This window comes from Microtus pennsylvanicus, chromosome 1, assembly GCF_037038515.1.
Source record: "Microtus pennsylvanicus isolate mMicPen1 chromosome 1, mMicPen1.hap1, whole genome shotgun sequence".
In the NCBI taxonomy this organism is placed as follows: Eukaryota; Metazoa; Chordata; class Mammalia; order Rodentia; family Cricetidae; genus Microtus; species Microtus pennsylvanicus.
This window is the reverse complement of record NC_134579.1, coordinates 58338258-58355084: the sequence shown is the minus strand read 5'-3', so window position 1 is coordinate 58355084 and position 16827 is coordinate 58338258. Positions and strand designations below refer to the sequence as shown.

The 16827-nt window shown below is 39.3% G+C and overlaps 1 protein-coding gene and 1 long non-coding RNA gene across 2 annotated transcripts in view; one reads left to right on the top strand and one right to left on the bottom strand.

The window, feature by feature from the left end:
• The window catches only part of LOC142845786 (uncharacterized), a 98303-nt gene extending 94922 nt beyond the window's left edge, over positions 1-3381 (bottom strand). Inside the window, exon 1 of the long non-coding RNA XR_012909989.1 lies at positions 3342-3381. This is a non-coding gene — a long non-coding RNA (uncharacterized LOC142845786). The remainder of the gene's footprint in view (positions 1-3341) is intronic.
• Kpna1 (karyopherin subunit alpha 1) overlaps positions 1-16827 on the top strand; it is a 72683-nt gene that overhangs the window by 32853 nt on the left and 23003 nt on the right. Inside the window, exons 3-5 of the mRNA XM_075965097.1 lie at positions 2053-2160; positions 9426-9525; positions 12776-12870. Of these exons, the coding sequence (XP_075821212.1) occupies positions 2053-2160; positions 9426-9525; positions 12776-12870 (303 nt within the window). The remainder of the gene's footprint in view (positions 1-2052; positions 2161-9425; positions 9526-12775; positions 12871-16827) is intronic.

The following is a 16827-nucleotide window of genomic DNA, read 5'->3' as shown; positions in this document are numbered from 1 at the left end:
TACAGTTCCTCATGTTGTGGTTGACTCCAACTATAAAATTTTGTTTCTTGCCACTTTATGACTAATTTTACTACTGCTATAAAGCACAATATCAATTTCTGTGTTTTCTGATGATATTTAGCAATCCCTGTGAAAGGGTTATTTGAACCCCAAAGAATTCTCTATCCCTAGGTTGAGAACCATCGTTCTAGAAGCATTTACTTCCTCGGTTTGCTAAAGTCAGTTCTTTAGTAGATTCCCGAAAGGGGGGCATGTAGAAAAAGCTCTGGCTAGCTAGCTCTGACTGGCCTGGTATTCACTGTATAGGCTAGGCTGTCCCTGAACTTGGGCCAGTCATTCTGCCTCAGTCTCTCAAGCAGTCAGATTTTCTTAGAATGTTGAAACTTTTTTCTTTCATACTGGTTTCCAGATGCTACTACTGCTTCTTTGTGTATTTTATTTCCTTTTTGAATAGTTTCCCCAGTTCTGAAATCTATAATGATATATATTAGTGTTTCTTTTAATTATTCACTGTGATAGGCTTAATTAAACAGTTCACATCTTTGAAGTCAGATGACACTTCATAGGCTTGTCTTAATTTCTCTTATTTTCAAACTATCCTGATCTTAATTTTCAGTTGTTTTCAGTGGTTTATGAGCTTGCATCCTACCTCTGTCTTCTGTGTGCTGGGATTAAAGGAGTGTGCCACCACACTTAACAAAATAGGGCTTTATTTTTGATGTCATAGGCATAGAAAAGCCTCACTCTTGTCACTTTTCTGAGTCTTATCATATAAAAGTCAATGTTATTTTTTAATTTGCTAAGTTTATTTATAAAGAAAATTAGTATGTTAATTTTTGTTGTATATTATGAACTATACAGCTCTATATTAGTGAACTGAACCAATTAATAATTTTAAAGTATGGATAATAACTCTTGAGTATTTGCTATATCAGTCACCATTCTAAACATTTTTTTGAAACAGTCTCACCAGGTAGCCCTGGTTGGCCAGGTTAGTCTTGAACTCACAGAGATCTGCATGCCTGTCTTGCCCAGCCCTATTCTAACCATTTTATGAATTACTCTTAATTTCTCCCAACCAAAGTCTGATATTATAGGTTATTGCTTTATTATTTTCTGATATATTACCGTTCTGTCATAATTGTGAACCCAAAATGAAATACTAAAATTTTGACAGAAATTCAGCTCAATAGTCAGTGTCTGTTTATCTGTATATTTGAAGCAAGGTAAGTATGTGTATTTAAAAACACCGAGAGGGACAACATACACTCATTTAGTGCATCATCTCTAGTTCTTTGTCTGAAGTTTACATAGGTGTAGTTGAAGCACTTTAGTGACCATGACTTGGGCTGTAAAGAAAGTGATAGTTTTTGTTACTGGAGGGAACCTTTGACATCATCTAACTAGTAATGTTCAAAGTGTGTTCTATAAAGCTTCAAGTTCTAGCTGTGTCTTGCTGCTTCAGTCTCCCTGAGTTTCTAAACTTTAAAGCTGGTTGTTGTCCAGTATAAAAGCCACTTGTTATAACAAATGGCCAATTAATAGCATTTTTCCCTGAAGAGCTGTTAAGACTGTTGCCTGCTTCTTACCAACTGTTGAGGGATATGGCTTCAACATGTCCAAAGTTGTGTTTTTGTCCTTGTACAGTGTTATTTATCGTCATCACCATCGTATGTATGTCAGTGTCAGGTCTCTCCTAGTTAAGTTTTGTGCCTTTGAGATTTGTTTGTTTGTTTCGGGCTTTTCTTTTCAGGGCTTTCTCTGTGCAGCTCTGGCTGTTCCAGAACTCGCTCTATAGACCAGGCTGACCTCAAATTCACAGAGATCCTTCTGCCTCAACTTCCCAAATGCTGGGATTAAAGGTGTGCGCCTCCACTGCTATGCTTGCCCTTGAGGATTGCCATATGTATTGTGGTAGTTAATTGTTTTGTAAGACTGTAGAGAAAGCAGTCTCACCAGGAAATACTAAGGGCAGTACAAAGTTTTAGAAGTAAAAAGATGTTGAATTCCCCCGTGTTAAAATTGTGTTACTGACGTTCATTTACTTTTCAGTTATTCAAGAGAAGAAATGTCGCTACAGCAGAAGAAGAAACCGAAGAAGAAGTTATGTCAGATGGCGGCTTTCATGAGGCCCAGGTTAATAACATGGAGATGGCCCCAGTAAGTATGATAGTAAAACGAACTCTTTGGTGTGTGATGAAGCTAAAAGATGTTGGTCTTCTTGAGTTTAATAGAAAGGTTAAGTTAATTGGACATGGTGATGTCTTTATATAATACCAGTACTAGGGAGTTTGAGGAAGGAGGGTAGTTTGAGGCATTCCTTGACCTCACGGACCCTGTTTCTAAATCAAAGCAAAATAAAGAAAAAGTCTGTTAAAAATACCTGTGTTGAAACATCTCATTGTACTTCATAAGTGTATACAACTTGTCGACTATAGGTGAAGGGTGGGGGCAGGTGAGATGACTCAGTAGGTAAAGCTGCTTTCCTCCAAGCCCGGGTTCAGTCTTTGTGACTTACATGGTGGAGGGTGAGGACTGACTCCCTCTTGTCCTGATTGCCACAGGTACCTGTGGCACATGTACCCTCCCCAAAGTTGTGATAATAAAACCAACATATATGTATATTTGATTAAATAATTTTAGGTATAGCATATAAAATATGCTATGCATTTATGAAAATGTCTCATTGAACGCAGTTAGCATATATATTTTAAAGATGTATTTCTTTTTAGGGGGAGTTTAAGACAGGACTTTTCTATATAGCCTTGGCTGTTCTGGAACTCACTCTGTAGACCAGACTGACCTTGAATTCACAAGATCTGCCTGCCTCTCTGCCTCTTGAGTGCTGGATTCAAAGGCAGTTCTATTTTTATTTTATTTATACAAGTGTTTTGCCTGCACATATGTAAATGTGTACATGCCTGATGCCCATGGAGGCTGAAAGAGTACTGAATTCCTTGGAACTAATGCCATGTCAGTCCTGGGAACTGAACCCAGGCCCTCTGCAAGAATAGCAAGTGCTCTTAATGGCTGAACCATCTCTCTAGCCCCCTGTTTTGAACAATTAATATATTCTAATAGAAATCACATGCATACATCTTTGTGTGCTGGGTATTTAACTCAGGTCCTATTTCAGGGTAAACAACAGCATTGCCACTGAGACATATCCCAGCCATGTATAGTACTTTTTAGTTTTAGGACTATGGTTTTCATGGTAAAAATTGTTTGAGATTTATATTCTGATAAGGTCGATAAGGCATGGACTTAAGACACAGTAGTCAAGAGTTCAAGGTCTTATAATTTAATAGGCTAGAAATTTAGGGGGTAGTGGTGACTCACACCTTTAATCCTAGCACTGGGAAAGCAGAGGCAGGTGGATCTCGTGAGTTCAAGGTCAACCTTGTCTACAAAGTGAGTTCCAAGACAGCCAGGGCTACACAGAAAACTCTGTGTCATTCCCCCCCCCCCCAAAAAAAAAAGCCTTAGAGAAGTCACTTCTCATGAGGTGAATAAACTCAGAGGAGAAGAGCTTGGGTGTCCATGAGGCAGCTTAGCTTGAGCTTGGTCTCCAAGATGAAGTGTGACACACTGACCAGTTACATCCGTCTTACAAAAGTGAACCAAGAAAACCCCAAAATAAACCACAGACAACGCAGGCTCACTTTTGTACCATTCTGATCATCCAACTAGGAATCAATGAAATTTTTGAGATGAAAAGAAAATAGATACAAAGTTGTACATACGTCTCAAAATAAATTCATTACATATCTATAATATGAATACAATGTACTTAATGTAGGCTACAATTAGAGAAATGTACTACTTTAATAATAGGAGGTCACTGTTAAACTAATTATAAATGGGTAAAGAATACAAGGATATATACAGACATAGGTGAGTTAAAAACCTATTAGATAAAGGATCATAAGAGTAACTATAGCTAAGGAAGTATTTCAGAACATTTATTGTACGTATATCTGAGTAAGTAGTTACAATAATTCTCCCATCGAAGATTTTATTAGAAAACAAATGAAGCAGTTTTGTGTGCATTGAATTAACCCAGGAACTTGAGCATATTGGGTAAGAACTCTACCAGTGAGCTCCATCTTAGCTCCATGAATGGTGGTCTCAAACATTAATTTGGTGGGACTGTTCGCAAGACTTGTGGGAAACATAGTTTGCCTAACTAAGTCAAGAGGGATTTGAAAAGGAAGTGGTTTCCCCAACATATATAACTCCTTTAGAATTGATGAAGATGTGGCCAGCATTTTAATCGGTTTGTGGTAAATTTTTCTCAGGCCTTTAGAAGATCTGTCTTTGAGCCAGGTGGTGGTGGTGTACACCTTTGTACTGGGCTGTAGAGGCAGACAGGTCTCTTGAGTTTGAGGCCAGCCCGGTCTATAGAGCTAATTCCAGGACAGTCAGGGCTACACAGAGAAGCCCTGTCTGAGCGCAGTGGGGGTGGGAGGGTGGGGGGGAGTTGGTCTTTCCAACTACTAAGGAGAATACTAAGTGAATATCGTAATGTTGGTAATGCTTGTTGTTGTTTTGTTTTGAGTTTTTGGAGGGGGGTTTCAAGACAGGGTTTCTCTATGTGTTGGACCCTAGAGTCTAATTACCGAGGAGGAGTCACCCCAATAAAACACTCTCACACCGCAGTTGATGTAAAAGCAAGAGGATTTAATTCTGTTGCGACAGGGTCTTTCAGCATTCGAGAATCCAAAAGACCCCGAATAGCTGTACAGGCTACTTTTAAAGTGAAAAGCCACAGAAACAAGGGGAGAGTCTTGGGGTTGTTTTTCCAACTATTAGATTTGGCTGATTCAAAGGGCTACTAGCAATGATTGTTCTGAGCCACAGCGATAGAGTGGTTGCTAGATCAGGCGGGGTAAGGAGGAAACATCTGTGAGTCATCCTAACCGTATCTGAGTCAATATCCCCTGACCAAGGCTGAGGAACTGAGTCAACATCTATGGGTTATCTTGCCCTAATTCCAAAACTGAGTTCTATTTGGAGAGCATCCACAAGATCACAGGGAGATGGAAAATCCCCAACATTCTAGTATGTGCAGAATAGAAGGTGTTAGGTCCTTGGTTCCCAGGGGAGGGGGGAGCACTAATGCTGAGAGGCCTCAGAAATGGCCTCAGAGTTGTCCTAGAGTTTTTCATATGTATCTCTAGCTTTTCTGGAACTCTCTCTGTAGACCAAGCAGTCCTCAAACTCATAAAAATTCACCTGCTTCTGCTTCTTGAGTACTGGGATTAAAGGTGTGTGCCACCACTGCTGAACCAGTAATTTTTTAAAAGTATTTATTTTAAAATATATATATAGATGTCTCGGGGGAGGGGGATTGATTACATACTCGTATGTGTGGGTGCTTGAGAAGGCTGGAAGTGAGATCAGATCCCCCTTAGTGGGAGTTACAGGTACTTGTGAGTGGCCCCATGAGTTCTAGGAACAGAACTTGAGTTTTTGCAAGTGCAGTATATATTCTTAACTGCTGAGTTAACTCTTCATGCCCTATAAATGTAGTGTTCTAGATGCATTAGTCAAGGTTTCTAAGAGAGACAGGGAGAGGGGCAAAGAGAGAGGGAAGGGAGTGATTGAAGTAGTGGCTTTTGTGATGGCAGCTTGCAACCAAGTAGTCTGGATGGAGGGAGGTCAGCAGGCTGGAAACTCAGGAAGCATCGCTGTTGCAGTCTGAGTCTGAATTCCTTCTCTTTGGGGAAACCTCATGCTAAAAGGCCTTTAGCTAATTAAGGTCACCCCACATTATGAAAACCAATCTTAGAATCTGCTCTATTCAGTTGTCCTAATTTAAATGTTAATCACATCTAAAATACTTCCAGAATAACATTTTGACTAGTATTTGTCTAGGGAACCTGGTTGACACGTGAAATCAGCTGTCAGAATCTACTCCTTATCTGTTAGGCATACCCCCCCCTTTTTTTTAACGATATTGAGCTTCAGAAAAGATAACAAAGTTGTTCCTTCATCTAAAATGGTATAGCTTTTCTATATAACAACCTTCTCCCTAGAAGGGGTTGCTAAAAGTTTGGGTAGTGTTCACTTCCCTTCTTGATGTCCTATAATTTAAATACCATGATATAAATCTGTACAGCTATAAAAGAGGATATAAAAAGAAGAAAAAGATAGTTGTTTGCTACATTTATAATACTACCATGCACACAGATATACAGCTGGTTTTGTACATGTGAAAACATTTGTAACAGTCTCTTAAACACTTGTTTACTCAGGAATCAATCTTGCTGCATTGAAAACAGTTGCTTTTCTAATCTTAAGCAGAATGCTTCATGAATTCCCCTATGGAAATTCAGACAGGATCTCACTATGTAATAGCTGGTGTTAAATTCTCTACCCCCTTGCTGTAGCCTTTCTTTGCTGGGGTTTCGGCATGCGCCACCACACATGATCCTCTAATGAGAATGTTTTGATTTTCGGGTTTGTTTTGTTTGTTTGTTTTTTCAAAACAGGGTTTCTCTGTGTAATGGCTGTCCTGGAACTCACTTTGTAGGCTGGAATTGGCCTCGAACTCACAGAGATCCGACTGCCCCTGTCTCCCAAGTGCTGGAATTAAAGGTGTGTGCCACCATCACCCAACCTCTAATAAGAAATTTTAAGTGTTAGAGGTTTATTGTCAATTACATAGTATTTCCAGAACTCAGTGCAGATTTCTCTATAATTCTTATTAACTTTAACTTTTCTTTTCCTTCATTCCTTCTTCCTTCCCTTTTGTCCTTTTATTATTTTTTTTGCATCTTTTTTTATTATTGTTATTATTATTACAAATTTTCACCTTCTCTCATTCCCCTCCCCCTCCCTCTCCAGTCCTAAGAGAAGTCAGGGTGCCCTGCCCTGTGGGAAGTCCAAGGCCCTCCCCTCTCCATCCAGGTCTAGGAAGATGAGCATCCAAACAGACTAGGTTCCCACACAGCCAGTACATGCAGTAGAATCAAAACCCAGTGCCATTGTCCTTGGCTTCTCAGTCAGCCCTTCTTGTCAGCCATGTTCAGAGAGTCCGGTTTGAACACATGCTCCATCAGTCCCAGTCCAGCTGGCCTTGGTGAGTTCCCATTGGATCAGCCCCACCATCAACAGTGGGTGGGTGCACCCCTCATGGTCCTGACTTCCTTGCTCATGTTCTCTCTCCTTCTGCTCCTCATTTGGACCTTGGGAGCTCAGTCCAGTGCTCCAATGTGGGTCTCTGTCTCTATCTCCATCCATCGCCAGATGAAGGTTCTATGGTGATATGCAAGATATTCATCAGTGTGGCTATAGTCTAGGGCCAGTTCAGGCGCCCTCTCCTCAGCTGCTCAAGGAGCAAGCTGGGGACATCTCCTTGCACACCTGGGAACTGCTCTAGAGTCCAGTCTCTTGCCAACCCTAAAATGGTTCCCTTAATTGAGATATATACTTCCCTGCTCCCATATCCACTCTTCCTCCATCCCAACTGTCCCATTCCCCAAGCTCTCCCCATCCTCCCCTTCTCACTTCTCTCTCCTCATCTCCCCTTACCCCCACCTTACCCCCCCCTCCCCTAAGCTTTCAATTTTTGCCTGGCAATCTTGTCTACTTCCAATATCCAGGAGGATAACTACATGTTTTTCTTTGGGCTCACCTTCCTATTTAGCTTCTCTAGGATCATGAATTATAGGCTCAATGTCCTTTATTTATGGCTAGAATCCACTAATGAGTGAGTACCATATTCATCTTTTTGGGTCTGAGTTACCTCACTCAGGATAGTGTTTTCTCTTTCCATCCATTTGCATGCAAAATTCAAGATGTCATTGTTTTTTACTGTTGAGTAGTACTCTAATTCCTATATATTCCACACTTTCTTTATCCATTCTTCCATTGAGGGGCATCTAGGTTATTTCCAGGTTCTGGCTATTACAAATAATGCTGCTATGAACATAGTTGAACAAATGCTTTTGTAGTATGATAGGGCATCAACTCTTTCTATAGACCAGGCTGGCCTTAAACTCAGAGATCCGACTGCCTCTGCCTCCCCAAGTGCTGGGATTAAAGGCTTACACCACCACCACCCTGCTAACTGTAACCTTTATTTAAAAAAAAAAAAAACAGTAACATGGTAGGGAACAGAAAATTTTAAGACAAATAGGGACTTAAGGACCTAATTTTTTAATTTAGTGGTGGTTAGAATCTGGTTTCTGCAAGCCCACCACCAACTCCTTTACTTCTAGTTGAACATCTCATATTTACAGCCATCATAGTAGTGATTGCGTATAGGAATACTTAATGCTGTCCTATTAATATGTGCAATTTTATGTCTCTATACATCTGTTGAAAAAATAACACAAAAGGCAAGGTTAAATTTACTTTCAAGGAGATTATGATAAACTAGGAAGTTCAGGTGTTAACAAATAACCAGGAAAATACCTAGTGGTGATATGAGTTTAGTATGTAGTATGTTGGGGATATGGGTTGTCTCAATTATTAGAGTGCTTGCCTAATATATATATCCTTGAGTTCAGTCCCCAGTCCCACATAAATTGGGTCTGGGGGCAAGATCAGGAGGTTTAGTGTTGTCTTTGGCTACACAGAGCGTTTTGTAGATTCATGATACCTGTTCTTGAAAATAGAAAAGAATAGAATAGAAGTGACTGATGTAGCAGCTGAGCAATTGCTTTAGATTTAGAGGTCATGAAAAGAACTTTAAAATTTTGTATTTTACACATGTGGGTGTTTTGCCTGCATGTATGTGTGTATGCCACTTGGGTTTCTGGTGCTTGTGGAGGCAAGAAGACGGCTTGTCTTTACCCCAGGGCTGGATGTTACAAGTGGTTGTGAGCTGCCATGTGGGTGCTTGTACTTCAATCTGAGACCTCAGGAAGAGCAAGCAGTCTTCTTAACTGCTGAGCCATCTAGCCCAGCCTTTATATTTTCTAATATTTACTTTTGATAGCAGTAATAACCATACATGTGAGGAGCTGGGTGAAGAATGCTAATATGCCTCTTTCAGCATTTATTACTTGGATAGTTTTCTCACTATTATAAGCTGCTGCTGCTGCTGCTGCATTTTCTTCTTTTTTCAATGCCTTAGATTTTAGATTTTAAGGCAAGGTTTCTCTGTATAGCTATAGCTGTCTTGGTCAACTTGGTCAAGACCAGGTTGCCCTCAAACTCAGCAGTCCACTTGCCTCTTGACTCCAGAGTGCTGGGATTAAAGGGTGAGACACCAAGGCCTGGCTGTCATGAGCTTCGTAATAATAGAGTCTGACTGACCTCTTCATATTAGTATGATCTTAGACAGTTCTGCATGTAAAGATTTATGTACTTGTATAACTTTAGGAAATGCATGATTTATTTGATAGTATTTTATGTTTTTTCTTTCCACTGAACTAAGGTTAATACTGTGTTATATTTGCTTACCTTTTATCCAGGGTGGGGTCATTACCTCTGACATGATTGAGATGATATTTTCGAATAGCCCAGAGCAACAACTTTCTGCAACCCAGAAATTCAGGAAACTACTTTCAAAGGGTAAGTCTTAGATTTATTGACTTTACTTTTTAATCTCTGTGTAAATTATTCCTTGTCCACAATCCCTTTTCTACAGCTCCTGCTAATTTCTTTTGGAGTAATGTGTTTTGTGAGTAGAAAAATAAAGAGGCATATAGATGTGTACAATTTTGAGCCGTGCATTTTGTTTCCTTACTTATTTCCCAGAAGGGAACCATTTGGGAGCTGTCATAAAAAGACTTTATAGTAAGTAAATAATAGCTTTTGCTGACAGAAATCGAGAAGCTCCGCTCTTTATTAAAAATTACTTGAACAGTAATTACTGGTTTTAATATTAGTAGTTTACTACTGAAAGTTAAGTATAGATTTATTGTGGAATAGGATATTTCTTCTTTGTGTAATTAGAATAAATTGGCGTATAAAAAAAATCTGAGCCATATTAAAATATTGGTAGTAAATAATGAACCATACAGTAGTAAGTTATGGTTGTTTAAAATCATTAGTTCTTAAAAATATTTATGTCGTGAGCTGATAGCTACATTAAAATGTCTACCACCTTAGCATACACAGAAGGTATGACAATTTGGTAAAATTCTGTGGCATGTTCCTTTATAGCATGCTTTTCCTACAAAAAGGCATTTTATAACCTGTACTTTCCTACATGTATTCTAGTTTGCCAGCTTCCTTCTTAAAAGTATGATAACTAGAGCATAGCACTGCAGATGTGTTTATTGTGGTAGTTGACAAGAGACTCACTTCTTTGTCTTGAGAAGACTGCTCATTTCAGTGTCAGTTTAAGAGAATAGTGTTGGTCACAGCATAGTTCTACATTTGAATTTTCAGCAAAGAAAACTCTTTACTTCGTGAACTATAGTTTTGAATGTTTTAGGTTTTTGTTGTTTTGACAAAACTTCTTGGCCAAAAGCAACTTAGGGAAGGGACTTACTTGACTTAGTTCCCTTTTTTGTTTTATTGCTGTGATAAAACTTACCTTATAGAAGAGTTTACTTGGGTTTGCAGTTCCAATGGCTAGAGTCCCAAATGGTGGAGGAGCGGTAGCTGAGAGCTCATATCTCAGAACACTGAGAGGAAGCAGAGAGCACGAATGATAGCAGCTGGGGACCAAGTGTTCAAAGGTGTGAGACGTATGGGGAATAAGTTGCAGTTGCTTACAGCCCATCGTAGAGTGTTACATGCCAAAGAACACACTTGATGGCAGGAAAATGTATGGCATGTGCTATAGGGAATCCTGCTTGCTGGCTAGTAGGCAGGGTTAGTATGTCCTCTTGATTTCTCACGCTGTTCAGAGCCACCTTCCTAGATAATGGTGCTACATATAGTGTGGGCTGGGCCCTCCTACATCAATTAACAGCCAAGATAATCTCTCACGGACCAGTATGATGTGGCCAATGTTTCAAGTGAGATTCTCTTACCAGATAATTATGTTAAGTTGAGAGAACCTAATGAGGACAGTGAATTCATGTGGATTTTTTTTTTTTTTTAAAAAAGCCTTTTAATAAATACAGTGACTAGGCCATCAAGATGACTCAGATGATAAAGGCACTAGGCTCCAAGGCTGATGACCTGAGTTTGATCTCTGGAATGCATGTGGTATGAACCAACTCTCGTAGGTTATTCTTCGACCTCCACACGTGTCGTGCCCCACATGTCCACACACAGAGAGACGAACAAATAAATAAGTAAATTAAAAAATATATAGTTGTTAAGCTGGGTACTTAGTTGTCTGCCACCAGGAGATGGAGGTAGGATCTCAGAATTTAAGACTAGTCTGGCCAACATAATGAGATCACATCTTAAAATATAAACAAAAACAAATCAACTGTTGTAGCTTAGAAACATGACTTACAGGACTTGCCTGTGATACACAGAACCTGGGGTTCATACCCTATGCTGGCAAACAGAACAACCAAGATTGCTTTTGTTTTATTCCCCTGATTTATTGTCACTTTTGGTGCGTTACTCTTTATTTTCTATGATGTTTCTGTAATTCAGAATATTAACTAGTTTATCTTCATTATTACAAGGTTTGTTACATTTGAGTGATTGATAAAACTGTTGAACAAGGCAAAAGACATGTTACTAGAATGCCTTTCTTCTAAATCAACAATAAACTAATTAGTCAAAACAAAAGCATAGGGCCTTAATGTAGCACACAGGTGTCCCTGTAAGTTGCCATGAGGATAATCTGAACTCCGGATCTGCCTCTGATCTGGAGTTCTGGGATTATTGGTGCAGACCACCATGCTTGGTTTACCTTTTACAGTGCGGCTATTGACTTTTGCCATGGGTCTCCCTAGGCAGTACTGTTCTAATGTATTGTTCTGGCATTGCATACACAAAAGGAAAAGTCTCTTCTGAAATTATTGGCCTGATTATCTGATATTTTCTGTCTGCTCACCCAGTAATTATTTATTAAATGCCAATTTATACTCATCCTCATAAATCAAAGTGAGATTAATTTGGCAAGTAAGTGTTAATGAATTCTTGCTGGCACTTTCTTGTTAGTGCTGCTGTGAAATCCTATAAGCACATTGAGAATCCTGTCATTCAGGTTCTTTTGGCAGGTCTAATAAAAACACAGGTTGAAGCCTTTTGTACAAAAAAGGGCCAGAGGAGCGTATACCAGAATGCTCGTAGCAGTTGGCTTTGGATTTCCCTGCTTTCTTGAGGTTTTTTTTTTTTTTAATAGTGGATCATGACCCTTTTGAGAGGATTGAATGACCTTTTCAAGGGGTCACATATCAGATATCTTGCATATCTTATTTACATTATGATTCATAACAATAGCTAACTGCAGTTATAAAATAGCAGTGAAATAGTTTTATGGTGGGGCTTACCACAGCATGAGGAACTTCATTAAAGGGTTGCAGCATTAGGAAGGCTGAGACCCACTGTAGCAAATGCATTAATTTTAGGAAATATTGGGACCTGATAATGTAGCTCAATGATAAGAATTATTGGCTTGGCATACAAGGTTCAGCACTGAGGGTGCACACATGAAAGATTTCCCTTGTACTGCAAAAACAAAGAATTTTGCCCTTCCTTCATTTTAATATGTAAGCTTATATTTTTGTGATACCTTTCAAGCTACACTGCTTTTAAAGTGACCAAATTCAATATTAACCTTTTTGGAGGGGATAGATTTCTAATAGGAAAGTTGGCCAATGAATGATCAGAGGGGTATTGTGACTAACTTTGATCTATAAAGTCATTTTATTGAAATCTTTTGTTTTATTTTATGGGGAAACAGAACCTAATCCTCCTATTGATGAAGTCATCAACACACCAGGAGTAGTGGCCAGGTTTGTGGAGTTCCTCAAACGAAAAGAAAATTGTACACTGCAGGTGCGGATATTTTATTTCTTGCCTTAGAACTTTGTTCTTGAAAACTTAATATGAGTTTCTAATCTGTATGAAGGTTTGTTTGTTTGTAAGAGTATTGGTGATAACTACCTTGTAAACTGCTTATATAGGTTTGTTAACATGCAGGTGTCCTGACCAATACTTGCTAGAATTTGTGTCTCATTTGAATTTTTCGCAGTAGGACTTGTCATAACCAGGAGCCTATGCAAGTTATGTGAAGTTTCTTGTGTGTGTTTGTGTGTGGGTGGGTGGGGGTTCTCAAGATGGTGTATATAATATATAACATGGACTGGCCTGGAAACTCAGAAATCAAACCCGGTCTTACTAAACCACAAGAAAACTTTGCCATAAGTTTGATTTTCTTCTAATGGACTGTACAAAGAGTTTACCACCTAATGATTGAATTTTTTTATTTTTTTCTAGTGTTAATTTCTAACTTGTTTATTTTTATTTTATGTGCATTGGCGTTTTGCCATGACTGTCGGGTCCCCTGGAACGGGAGTTACAGACGGTTGTGAGCTGCCATGTGGGTGCCGGGAATTTTGAACCCTGGTCCTCAGTGCTTTAACCACAGAGCTATCCCTCCAGCCTCCTAGGATTGAATAATTTTTACAGTAAGAGGAGCCAGCTGTCAAACTCACAGCCTTTGAGTATCTGGAATTCTAAAAGTACTACTTTTTTCCCTGGGTAAAGTTAAACTTTTGCTACTAATTTGATTGTTCATTTAGCAGATTCCTTTAATATCTGAATTATTGACAAATACCTATAATCCATAAATTCTCACCAAGGTCTTTTTTGTAATATGAAGGGCTCAGGTCTTTCAGAGGTAAGTAGATCACAAGATGGGAGAAATACTTGCCAATCATAAGGCAATTTCTGCCTCCATTGTCACTCTTGATTGAGAAATTTCATAAATGGCAAATTCCTGTCCCAGGCTCCTTATTGCAGATGATTTGTTAGTCTTAATGCTTTGTCTTGGTACTTTCTCTCCTCCTGCTCCATCTTTCTCCTTATCTTACATCTTTATTGTGGTGATGAATGTCTTCCAGAGGAGAAGGAGGAAATCCAGCAAAGGTAGAGTACTTCTCTGTCCCATCGGTTTTCTTCTCCAGTTTGACCTTTGCCAATCCCTGTGCTGATTTGAATTAAGATTCTGTTTTGCGTGATGCCTCCTGGATTGTTGTAATTCTGGCCTCCATCTAAGTCCAGAATCACCAGACAGTTGAAAAGTTATATTTACCCTGAGAGCAAGGAAAGAGAGTTTTCTCAGAAAAAAAAGGAAATCCAGATGACCAACCTGCAGAGAACAGAGCCTGAGCCCCTAAGCGACCTGCCAAGAGACCATGGGGATCAAAAGAGGAGACTTACTGCAGTTTATCATTCCAAATGGTTTGTAAGAAAAGGGAGATAGGGAAGATGACTATTTCGTTCATTACAAATTATAAACTGTTGCTCTCCGGTCTCCAGAAGGAGTGCACTTGAGTGGTAGCAGTTATTCTCTCAGGGAGGCAATTTTAACTAGGTGCTTATGGAGGTCTACTCTCTTATGCACTGAAGAAATAAAGCAGAAGCTTCCAGAATTAAAATGAAAAAATCTTGAGAAATGAATCTTGTCTCTATACTCTACTGTACTCTTGTCTATAAGCAGTATACCATGTTCTTATACAGTACCCTTTTCTGACTGACACATAAAATTCTCTATTATTTTGTGATTCATTATCTGTTAGAACTTAGGTGAAGCCTTCAAAGTCTCTGATTTGCTTTTATCTAAATTTCTAGATTCCACCCTTTTCCAGACTAGTAATTGGGATGAAAGACTAAAATGATTTCTCTGAAGTGAGTGCTTCATGAATTGTTACCTCAGTTATCTAAGATTGGGAAGTAACCAGTCTAGTGTTTGAGGGTCATTGTCTCCAGCTTTCCTTCTGCATGTAAAGGACAGCATGGCATTCTCTTTCCAGTCTGAGTGTTGGGTGACATCGATCACCTCCAAAGCAGTTAAGAGCAATTATGCTCGGGGAGGAGCCAGGGACATAAGTGCTCTGCCATGTCTTCAGATAATTAGATGTTTTGGGAAGCTTGGAGGGAATTCCTTGCCTTGTGACTTGGGGGCAGCACTAAATGTAAGACAGCAAGTAGCACATCTTTAGAATAAGGTTTTGCCATTTCTCTTTTTACAAAGAGACTGATAGTCTATGGCACAAATGAAATTGGGTGGCTTAGTTCAATAATAAATCCCAGGGCCAAGTTTTTTTTATCCTGTAGCTAAAGAACTGAGTTTTAGTGAACGTCACTACCCTTTGTCTTCTCAGATCAGTGGATTGTCTCAAATAAGAGAGCCCTACATGTCTTCTTTGGGACATCACTGCCCAGATACTATCTTGCCATTCAAACTAGAGGTTGAATCTAGCATTTGGGGATTAGGCAGTACCTTAGCTTTAGAGTGCTGTCAGGCTTAGTGACACCCTCTAGCCTTTGGCAGGAGACTGCTCTACCTTGAGTAGTCTGTGGGCTCACTTGTTTGAGGTCAGGTCCAGCATCTTTATACTATCTTCTGCAGTGCTAATATACTGCGCGGCCAAACTTTTAAAGTTTTATCTAGAAACGATAAATTACTTCTTACTTCTAATTATTAGATGGCACTCCTCCAGAAGTTGTAAATTTGAATGAAGTTGGCTTAGCTTTTTTTGTCCTTTCTTGGCTTTCTTGTCCCTCTGGAAGCTTAGTGTGATAAACTGCAGTAAACCTTCATCCTCTTCCCTCCCTGTCTTCACTGATGTCTCTCCGTTTCCTGGAGGGTTGCTCAGATATCTCAGGTGCTCTTCTCTGCAGAGTTTGATAATCTGGGTTTATTTTTCTGATGTGAGCCTTTCTTTTCACTTGCTCTCCAGGTGAGCCTGGCATTTGCTAGGAACCAGAGTGGAACCGGCAAAGTGGCCAGCAACAGAGTCCTGATCCAAATGGAGAAAGGGAGCCAGGCGTACATCAACCTGGAGTGGGAAACTTGATAGGAGGTCAGAAGTACTTCAGCTTTGGATTCTCATTTTCCTTATTAAAGGAGCTGAGCACCAGAAGGTAGAGACTCAGAAAGAGGACAGAGAGAAAAACCTCAAATCTGAAGAATACAGATGGCAGTTGTAGCAATCAGTCCGTATTTAGCAAATTCCTGTGCAAAACTTCAGTGGAGTACTATGTATTAGCAGTTATAGCTACACAGTAGGTTCTTTCCTGTGATGCAGTTTTTGGATTGCTAAGATTATGCTAGTATAAGACAACACAGAGAAAGCTAAGGCTGTGATTATTTTGTCCATGATTTGTTACTTTTGGTGATAACATTTCTCAGGTATGCTTTTCACTTTCCAGGTTATTCTCCTATTGGGTTATACGATTACTTAAGTCATTATTGTTTCTTTTAGATGTTTTTATCATATCTTTATGTATTTGTATTCATCATTAGTTTGAGCTTTACAGTCTCTCTCTGGTTACATTCTGATCTAGCACCTAAGACCAAAATATTAAAAACAAAGCCATAAACCTTAGTGAAATACAGGGCAGACTATAAGGAAAGGGTATCTAGGCTGCTTACATCCAAGTTTAAAAAAGTGTACCTGCACCTTAAACACATCTGAATAAGGACTTATATTCCTGGAGTTTTCTTTCTGACCCCCCCCCCCCCCCGTCCCCGGCTATAACTCATCATAAGGTGAAAACACTGAAGTTGTAAATACCAAAGCTATTTTTTAATTCCCATTCTGGAATCTTGTCTGCATTTAAAGACAGTCATCATTATGATTATGTACTGAATATAAGCATAGCTCCGGCACATTAGCTTTTGCAGAAGCACATACAATGTTTCTCGTCCATGCTTAGCTGTTGCTCTCTTGTTCACTTTCCTGATCATCATCACAACTGTTTTTCTGTCTGGTTCATCTGAGTAGG